Source organism: Helicoverpa armigera, chromosome 3 (assembly GCF_030705265.1).
Source record: "Helicoverpa armigera isolate CAAS_96S chromosome 3, ASM3070526v1, whole genome shotgun sequence".
Lineage (NCBI taxonomy): Eukaryota > Metazoa > Arthropoda > Insecta > Lepidoptera > Noctuidae > Helicoverpa > Helicoverpa armigera.
The window spans coordinates 9091935-9102640 of record NC_087122.1 but is presented as its reverse complement, the minus strand read 5'-3'; the positions used below and the strand labels follow the sequence as shown (position 1 = coordinate 9102640).

The 10706-nt window shown below is 37.2% G+C and overlaps 1 protein-coding gene across 2 annotated transcripts; it reads right to left on the bottom strand.

The window, feature by feature from the left end:
• Nucleotides 1–344: 344 nt before the first annotated feature.
• Ago1 (Argonaute-1) lies at nt 345–10442 on the bottom strand. 2 transcript variants are annotated; one of them, XM_021338346.3, is made up of 15 exons: nt 10239–10442; nt 9761–10095; nt 9372–9572; nt 8680–8923; nt 8128–8350; nt 7472–7717; nt 7011–7176; nt 6591–6715; nt 6051–6235; nt 5511–5677; nt 5021–5169; nt 4342–4389; nt 3231–3408; nt 2622–2813; nt 345–2287 (listed from the first exon to the last, which is right to left on the bottom strand). In XM_021338346.3, the coding sequence occupies exons 1-15, from the start codon at nt 10255–10257 to the stop codon at nt 1979–1981; spliced, it is 2787 nt and encodes a 928-aa protein (XP_021194021.1). In that variant the 5' UTR covers nt 10258–10442; the 3' UTR covers nt 345–1978. The 2 variants fall into 2 exon arrangements, with proteins under 2 accessions (XP_021194021.1, XP_021194022.1); XM_021338347.3 differs by lacking the exon at nt 4342–4389 and having other exon boundaries at nt 10239–10441.
• Nucleotides 10443–10706: the final 264 nt, after the last annotated feature.

The following is a 10706-nucleotide window of genomic DNA, read 5'->3' as shown; positions in this document are numbered from 1 at the left end:
ACGGTACTTTAAGATTTTATTACACTGGTATTAAAATGGCATTTCATACATAAGAAAAGTAATTTTGTTAATAATGTTAACGGTTAAACATTTACACGACACAAATATTAGGATATTACTGTGAAAAAGTGTTATGTTATACATATTTACATCAATATAATGTTATATCATGATAAGAAACTAAATTATTTATGTATATATTATGTTTATAGACAATTCTGTCTATGTCTACCGATCGTCTATTGTTGTATCATTTATTGCAAATATCCTATTTAACGGCAGTTACCTCGCGAGTGTTACCTAACTAAAAAATAAAACCGTGCGACCAATTGAAACACCAAATATAGAATTTCTGGTAAAAATTTGTTTATTTGCTTCCACACTACTTAATTACAAAAAAAACATTTGTCACCAACTCCTAAAGTCAGAACGTAGCTTCTTCCCAACTTTTAGTTGAAATAAAACTTAAAGCTAAAAAATACATTATAAAAGAATTCTTATTTTAAAATAAACTTAAAAATATAAAATAAAAATAACATTCTTTACAGTGATAATAATGTTGGCTGTATCTTCATACTGTGTATTTATATACATAATGTATTTGTGGCCGTGTGGAGTACGTGTGGTGTGTGCAATACAAAATATTATAATTAGAATAAGGATAGACGTAGAAATAAGATAGAAATTAAATATTATATTCATAAAAGCTGAACACGTAATAATCACTCACGAGTTATTTCCATGTTATGGTAAATTGTCCGAAGTAATGATTATTTTGACTATTATAGAAACGTGTGCATTGTGCACCTAATGAGGACTATTTGAGCGAGGGCGCTACGTATTAATACAGGGAAAGGCAGTATAAGCAACACAATACATTTTCTCACTAAATTATTAATAGCGGATACCAATGTAAATGATGAGTATATACGACATTTATTTGATTTTATTTATTTCATAATGAATGAAAATATAATGAACTCAACAGGTATCTGCTGTCCCACGTTCGACCAGGATGAGCAGAAATAATCCTCATTCAAGTGTCAGAATATATGAAGGTGATGAATGTAATTATTCTATTTTTTAAACTTTATGTCAATATGCATAAAAAATTAAGATATGATTCATGGCCTGTCCGTTTTAAAGCCTGAAAGTATTTTCAACTAGTTTATGAGCACTTGATTGTTCTTATTTATATATTTAATAAAATATATTTCTTTGCATATCACTGTCACTAACAATTCATTTTTAGTTTCAAATGACGATAAAACATGCACTTATTAAATTAATCGCACTTCTTTATTTTATTTAAAGAGCTAAAGTTGAATCCTACAAAATGCTTCTTAGAAGATAGTCAATATCCATGACACGTAGTCTTCGAGAGAAAGGGATTACTACACTACACAATACATGCATGAGGTAATCAGTATTGCATTTGTCTGAATATTCAAAATAATATCATCAAAGAATTGTCAACGGTATTCGTTTCGATTACCAAAATTTCATAAAAGTGAAACGTCTTTTATATTGGGACAGCTATCTTCGTAAAAGCATAACAACAATTATAAAATTAGACTATATGAAACACGTGGGGCTATACAGAACCTGATAGAAAACGGTCGGCATCGACATCGATTTAAGCAACCAGAAAATAGGCGGAGTTCTATCTCACAGCGAGGAGACCGGACGGCGTCGTGCCCCGCTCTCACAGTCGGGGTGCATCCCATTATTTCTATAGCGGCATAAATCGGTTAGAACACGAAAAAAACGCCTGAAAAATGTCGGCGCTTCGCGGAAAATTACTGTTGAAGTGGAATCATACCAAATATTTGTATATGATTTATGAGACTTACTTGTTCCGGTCTATCTATCAGAATCATTTATAATAATAGAAAACGTGGGATCCACCCGGCGATCGCCTACGGAGCCGACACTGGCACCGAGCTGCCCCCTCGGCTGGCAGGCTGAGTAGCGGCGGTTAGGCGAAGTACATGACCTTCTTGGTGACGGCGTGCACGGTGATGGCGCGCGCCATGGCGATGGGCGTGCGGTCCTCGCTGCAGGCGGACTGGTGGCTGCCCTCGCCCGAGTCGTGCTCCTTCTCCACGAGGTGGTAGCGCGCGCGGAAGGCCACGAGGTGCGCGTAGTAGGCGGGCGCGGGGATCGACACCGAGCGCGTGCAGCGCACGTACGTGTGGCACAGCTGGTACGTCAGGCACTGCAGCTCGTCCGACCCGAAGTGGTTGTCGTCCCACAGCACGTGGTAGTGCGACGGCCGCGACGTGCCCTGCGGGTGCCACGCTCACCGCTCAGTACACGGATACATACATCGCACAGGGCCGGATTTAGGGCGGGATATGCCAGGCCAGAAGGGCCAAAAGAGAGGGACAAAAAAGTAGGTACACATTAATTGAAAATTAATTCGATTTCATTTTGAAAAACAAAAATATTGATTGCTGTATTTTAATCGATAAACTAAACTTTCGAACTATTAAAACCCTTTCATACAGAGCTCCTTTTTGAAGCATAACAAGAGCTTCTCAATCCGGTCCTGACGTAGTGTCAATGCAACCTTTTCACACAACAGCATTAGGTCTTACATAATTTAAAAAAAGTCTCACCTGTATACCCTGATGACTGCAAAGATAGAAGTCGAACTCAGTGGGGTGCGTGATGCCGAGGTCGACGGTAGTGCCGGCGGGGATGTTGCCGGACTTGCCCGACTGCTCCTTCTTGTCGGCGCAGAACAGCCGCGTGTGGTGCCGCTTCTGTACCACGATGAACGTGATACCCGGCTTGTATTCCGCTTCCAACTACAAATTATAACAATTTTGTGTTGGGATATTTCTTCTATGTTGAGAAGTTGGTTCCAGCAGGTCTTTGCAGTAAACAAAATCGTAAAAAAGGGTGGGGCGTTTTTTTTTTTTCAATCACTGTTTATAGTCAATAAGCTGATTTATCAGCCGAGTTTGAAAAATATTATAGTTTTGATCAATTATATTTTTTTACATAAAAGCAAGGTATACAAACAAATAATAAAATATTTTTTAACAGAGATAGTGAGTTTCCCACTTTGATGTATCCAATATTCATAAGCAACCAATTTCGATGTCATTTTCATTTCTTTTGAGTGTTTCATAGGTTAACGGTTAACCTAATATCGCTATTATAACTTTTAATCCAAACACAGATATTTAAATAAATATCTGTAATCGGTGTTTTAAACTTACCTTGATACAAGCTTCTCTGACAGCGGTAAGTTCATGTTGCAACACATGCAGAAACTGTCCTTCTGATATTCCGTCGCGGTACATAATGATGCGATGCGGCTTAAACCCGCCCGTGCTCTTGTAGAACATTATCAACAACTCTTGCACCATGCTGCTCATTTCGTGAACTATCTCTTGCCTGAAAAGCATTATGTCCTTAACATTAGCAACAGAAACCTTGCTAAGAAATACGCTATGTTCAGTTTTCAGGTGACTTATAATGATGGTCCATGAGTTACTTATGCCAGTCTTTCCACGTTGAGAATAGACTGGCGATAAGAATATGATAACATGGAAAATGGAATTGTTATGACTCATTGAAATTAAATGTCTTGTTTCAACAAAAGGTCTGTTTAATTCTTTTCCTGTAAGGTTTATTATAATTTGCTGAAAGATATATTTATTTAAGAAGATACAAAAAATATATTAAAAAGCCATCAAAATAAACGTAAAAGGAAGGATTATCTTTAAACATAACAGCTTTTGGTAAACTAAACTGGGTGATTTCATAGGATGTATGCACCCTTTATCTTCATCCTTTAATGCGTTCTGAGCAGAAATTTTCCAAATATTTGCTTTTGTCAAAATAGATGGAGATTCGCGCAGGGAGTGCGCACTTTGCAGATTTTTATCGACCGATAGTTTATTCGCTATCCGGCTGACAAAGACTTATAAAATATATAATTTAATTAAAAACGAGTGCACACACTGTGTTCGATGGTCGGCCAATTTGTAGTGTTCAATTTTGAATGAATGGCGTATGCATTTGATGGGTACGACTTCGTCCATGCATCGTGTGTTATGAAAGAGCGACAACTAAACCAAAAGGGAATCGGGACGCCTTTCAGATTATTTTATCGACCGATTTTAGATTGGATAATGTGCGCACTCCCATATTACATGGTCAATATTTATAACCGATCCAAAGAAATGATTCATCATCCTAGCTTGTTCCCGTGTTTTGGGTCAGCCTCTGCGTAAGTAGATGCAGTTGACTAGCTAACCAACTAAACTATCGGCCGATAAAAAATCTGCAGTGTGCACACTCCAAAAGACTGCCCCATCTACTTACTTATAGAACCCTAACGGTGAGTCGGTGCAACTCGCACACCTGCCCTCGCTTGTCATTGACGAGAGCAGTGGACGTGTGATGAGCGAAGCGAAAGGGAAAAATAAAAAAACAGCGTAAGTGCGAATGCGCACTGAGACCGATCCCACTCCGAGATAATACGGACCGAACTAACTGAACATAACCCCAGTAAATTTTTAACAACTTCGAAAATTTCTAGCACAATATTTGTCTTATAAAACTGTCGTATAGATAGATTGTATCATCTTGGATCGAAAGCTATAGTGAACATGTAACATAGGTATTTATTTCGGACCGTATTGTCTCGGAATCGGATCAGACGCGGTGCACAAACGCAAAAACTGCAATTTCGCGTAAGAAAAGAAATGCTGGGCGCGAGATACGGGTGCACTGGACGCTCGGAAACATTTCATATAAAATCTGATGATAAAAGATATATATTTCGTGAACTTTATTTATATGATGATCGATTATTATCGATTACTAAAACCTTTCAAACAACGCGCAAAAGTAACATCTACCATTCCAAGTTCCAGCGTCTAACGCACATATAACTCGCACCATCCATTACACAAATGAGTCACAACACAACAGTACACAGACCGTGTACTGAATACACAACAGTACACAGCTGTGTACTGCAGTGGTAAGACGACAGTACCTGTGTTGCTGCACGCGAACAGTGGCCGCGTAACGTGAAGGATGAGCGTCCATTGAACCAACGACGGCGGCTATAGACGGCTTCTTGTTGTCGCCGGCCGGCGGGTGCGTTACGTCCACGCCCAAGAATATTACGGGCTCGTTGAATACCTGGCAAAGGAAAACATTATGTAAAAAAAATCGTACAAGACATCTCGATAAAAAAGGCTTCCCAAACCATAATTATCTTCATTTAATTGGTGGTTATAAGATTGATAATCCTGTGTCTCTGTAAAAGGATAGGAGCGGAAACCGTGATTGGTGCTGGCAAAACCAAACCATATTACACATTTCTTTAACTTTTACCCTCTCTAGTGAACAGGAGTTGTCGAAGAAGCAAAAAAAAAACAACACAAAAATAGCAATTTTTCAATTATAAAATGGATAACGTTTCATATGATATAATCTGTGGTTTCATGTTGAAAAAATACGTAATAAGCTTAGTTACACACCTTAGGACGTAACGACGGCACGAGAATAGAGTTGATACCGCCGAGCTTCACGTTGATTTTTAGACACAAATTGCTTAGCGTCTGCGGAGATGTTTTGTTCACGTTCTTCGCTTGAACACATTGCGTCGCCATGCCGAGTACTGTGTCGCCTACGCGTTTCACTTCAGCTGTGGACAAAGAGTTACCACTTAGTGTTTGGCCATGGTAGTAGGTACTGGTCGACTATGACCTTCTTTTTCGAAAAATCGTTTGAAATTGTCAAAACAAAGACTGCAGTGCATGCTAAATTTCAACCTCAGTGTATTTGAATGTCTCTACTAAAATTTGCCTAAGCTGAGTATTTCAGTACATTATTTTGAATAATACATTTTATTATTTTTCATAATTGAAGAAACTAATTTCGTGGCAGCATGAACTACTTAGCAATGTGTCATGTTGTGGGGCCGTAACCGTGGGTTATACATAGTGTAACCACAAAAAAAAAATATAGACAGGCTCAACGAAAAATAATCTAAAAATATTTTAACCACAAATACATACCATAGACAGGCGTTTTTCCCGGTAGAACAACAACAACAAGCTGCAACTGTACGAAGGTGCTTTTAAGGTATTTGAACATGGGCTCCACTTGGTCCGGCCCTGTCGCGTACTTGCAGAAGCACGGCTGCCCGATGATAGGCATGCCGGCGTCATTCGATATCTTCTGCAGCTGCTGTGTGAAGTTTCTGTAAACAATTCAGAAATATTATACATACACAAACATACTTTAGCTAGTAGACAAGAACAATGCCAGGAGGGCTTTTTTTACTAACCAAACCTGTATTTGAAAAGAATCAAAGATTCTCACATGGATCTTGAACTCTTTACTGGAACCGAAATTCCTTTATTACATTCTATATCCATATCTAGGCAGTTTTACAGATGTTCAACGACTTTGGTAATATCCAAAAATTTACCAGGAGATTAAGTTAGTTATTAATTCTGTAAACTGGAATTTTATATACCCACTCAATTTACAGGTTTTTTAGTTTAGATACAACATTTGTCTTTTTCATACCACATAAGCAGAAATGAACTTACTTCAAGGCATCTTCTCTAACAGTTCTTTGAGGCGCGAAGCAAGCAATGGCCCACACTCTTATCTCAACCCCCATGAAGAACTGCTTGCCTCTCATGTCCCACACACCTTGGTTAGGCAACGCTTGCTATAGGAGAAACAAGAAAAACAATTAAATATGAAGTAACAAAGTTATAGCAATATTTCAAACTTAGTTATAAGTTAGCCCATTTTTTTTAGATACTGTAAGCCCCATTTTCACTGGCAAAGTAATTGACCGTTTTTCGTAGAAGCTACTTACTTTGTTAATTAAAAAAATAAAAATTCATAAACAGATGTTGTCAACTTGGGCCTAAGCCTACTTATGTATTATTTTCGTTGTGAAATACAAAATTACAAGTAATGAAGGTAAATAAAGCAAGGTGAGTAAGGTTATAAACTACCTGTCCTCCAAGTGACGAGACACGGCCTCCATACTGTAGTTTAGGCGGCGGTAACACGCGACCACGGACCTCCATCATGTTGTTTGAGATCGTTAGACCAAACTCCTTCACGTACAGATCTGTGTTGAAGTTCGCACGACGCACCAAGTTGTTGATTTCTCTTTCCCTGTATAATTAAATAGAAAATAGCTTTTTTAGAAACAGTTTCTGAGAAATATTGGTGCAGCCATGGAACTCAAAAGCCCCACAGAGAAAACATAAGTTTTATGTCAAAAAATTTGGAGATACCCATCCATTTCGTATACAATAGGTGGGTAAATTTTATGAATGCCCAAAAACTGTCGGTCATTATAATAACCACAATTTCATAAAGTTTTAAAATAAATACTGCATCAAAGATACAGATAGGAAAAATATTATATGACTATTATCCTGGTATGTATTTAAAATCGTGCATTTACCTATCGGGAGCGGAGCGCGCTGTCGCTTTGATCATGGTAGATGTTTGCATGTCAGTCAGCTTTTTAATACATCTCTGACCCGGCACTATGTTGCATACTTCCAGAGGTAGGTATGTGTGTTTGTGCTCCTGACCTACTTGTAAACATGGCAAATGTGGATACCGTAACTTCATCTTGTACTTATCCAAGAAATATTTGGCTACAGTACATTCCACTGTTTGTCCATTTTCTAGCTGAAGAGGAAACCTGTGGGGAAAAAAGATAGATTGTACACACTCAATAGAGGAAAAAAGAACAGCTAATTTTTTATCAGATGGGACAAAACCGTTTAAACTTATGAATATGCTTTTATAGATTGGTAAAGTTTGTTCTTTAAATAATTACAATAAGGAAACAATGCAATTAGAAAAAAACTTAGTTTTGAATATTTTTTTTATTTTCATCTTGATGCTATTTTTACTTTAAACAGTCATCACAAAAGTTATATTGTTATTGGTTTTCATTACATTACAGTTCCAAAATAATATGTCCCTTGATTTTTTACTTACAACCATATTGCAATAACAAATCCCTTGTCAATATATAATATTTCACTGAGTATTTAAATTATCATGAAGTTTAGTCTAATATCACAATATGCCCAATAAATAACTTACGATTGCATCTGAGAAGGTCTGCGGGTCACATTACACACCCTGTATTTCCTCTTCATTGTACCACAATGAGTGATTTCTATTTTGAGTCCTTTGATTTCTTTTGTAAATTTAACTCTTTGCGAGTCTGTCAATGGCTTTCTCTGATCATTAATATCTCGAATGTCAAGTACTTCACACATAAATTCTATGACTGGCTGTGCTTTGTAAAAGGCGGTTGCAGAAACTGAAAAATTAGGAATAACATAAGAAACATTTCAAGTAATCCATATTCAAGATAAATATTATGTGCTTATAAGAATGTAATCTAAATTAAGAAGGATGGAGAGATGGATTGATTGCCTGAAAGAGGACATGAAGCGGAAGAGAGTGGATGTAAGTGTTACATCTGACAGAGAGGAACGGAACAGGGCAGGAAGATGATGATGAAGAATGTAATCTAAATTAATGTAAACAATATTGTTTAATTGCAATAAAATTTTTAAGCTAAATTTCTATCATACTGTAGTTTGGTCATTAAATATTATATCATAATAATTAAACAAACATACGTACCATCAATGTTAAGCATCATTTTCCATTGGCTAGGCCTCACAGACTGGTGGAAACCAAACCAAACCTCTCTACCTCCACCAAGTGGATGGTAATATCCTTCTGGAGATGAGAAAAATGATCGGCCAACTGGCGTATACATCATAGATGGTAGATGCCGCATGACTACATCCAAAGCTAAGATGGCGTCATAAGGAATCTGCCTTGTTCGACCTTCAAGAGCTTCTTCTAGAGCAAACAGTGACACCTAAAATAAATGTGTTGAAAGAACATTTGACTAAACACTTTCTTTTGTCCCGTAATACTGCAAAAAATTTGATTACTACCACATATTACGAATTTGCTGAATTTCTTAAAAACAGTAATACTAAAACTTAATTACAAACTGACAAGCATAAATAACATTTGTTGATTTAATTTGCATAATTATAAATGACATACTAAAACAAAGCAGAAATGTTATGTAAAATTATAGTAAAATAAGCAAATTTTTGATTGTAAATACACTCAGACACTTTAACGTAGTTACAATGAAACTTATTAATCAAAAATGCCACCACAAAACCTTTATTTCAAAAGCAAATTACAGAATAAGTGGTAATTTCTCAGTAAATCTCATGTTAACACATGAATAACTATTAAATGTTGATTTTATTACATGAAATCCATGTAGAATCCATTAATTATATACCAACCTGTGCAACCCATTTGATGCTGACTCGGAACACTCTGTCTTTTCCCTCACCAGGCAATATAACCTCCAATTCAACCTTGTCATTCCCTATAGGCAGCGGATCTCTTGTGTAAAGATTATTTCTGCCATCAAACACAGGCTTGAGTGCTCCAAATATTTTATTGTAACAATGAACCATAGTTTCAACAATTTCTCTATTGACCTAAAAATAATACAAAATCATGATCACTACATTCAAAGGATTTTAATCTCTTGTTATTAATTCAAATTGACACAATGAAATATTAAAGTAATATGATATTCGTTTTTATAGAGCTGTTATTTAACATAACACTAGAAAAAACAATGTTAGAGGAAACAAAAGGAAACTGTCAACAATATACAAATTACCTTTCTTGGGCATTTATCAGGTTGTATATTAACATCGTAATGATGAACAAATCCTCTGGGCATGGATATTTGAAAATGATTAGCCCGTAGCATAATCGGCCTTCCCTCATGGCCGAGGTTGGGACGTCTCGGGCATGTGAGGGTCGGTAGTTCTGCGAGCGGTGCAGCAGGCGACACGAGGCTCATGGCACCCGCGGCACCAGCTGCCCCAGGTGTGGTCGCTCCGGCCGCGGGGGCAGTGCTGGGGACTCCGGGCGCAGCACCAGTCGTGCTCGCAGCCGCGGTCACTGCCCCCGCAACACTCACCGCACCAGCATTCGTGTCCCCCGCTGGAGCTGATTATTTTACACATGTGAATACATAAATCGGAGTCCAACAAAAAAATTTCAAGTTCTAAGATCCATGGTCAATCACATTGCTTGTAATATTATTTAGAACAATCAAACAAAGTGGTGCTCCCATAGAGCATAACACCTACCTTGACCAACGGGGTACATCCTGATAAAATGTTTATATCAACAAAAGGGTAAAACTTAAGAAACACACAAATATTTAGCTTTAGAAATTGCCACAATGTGATAAATCCAACAATAATTATTATAGAAAGTGTCAAAGTATTTTCTAAGTCGTCGCCCTAATCTAATGCTTTATGACGTAGTGTGATAGTGTCATAGTGTGTAGAGTTATAGAGTAGGGCAAGAGTGTAGGTAGAGTTGAGTACAGTTGAGCAGTCTGAGCAACAGTCTCAATGGTTTCAATGCAAAAATGCAATGACTACGGCGACGCTTGTGACACTATCTATTGAAGGAATTTTAATTTTATTAATCTAAATTCACGTTTAAACTGTCTTCTAAGTGTAATTATAACATTAATTAGTCACTAACATTTTTGCAATGATACAGAATTTAACTTCTTTGACTTACTTTTATTTTAATGCAGTTATGTA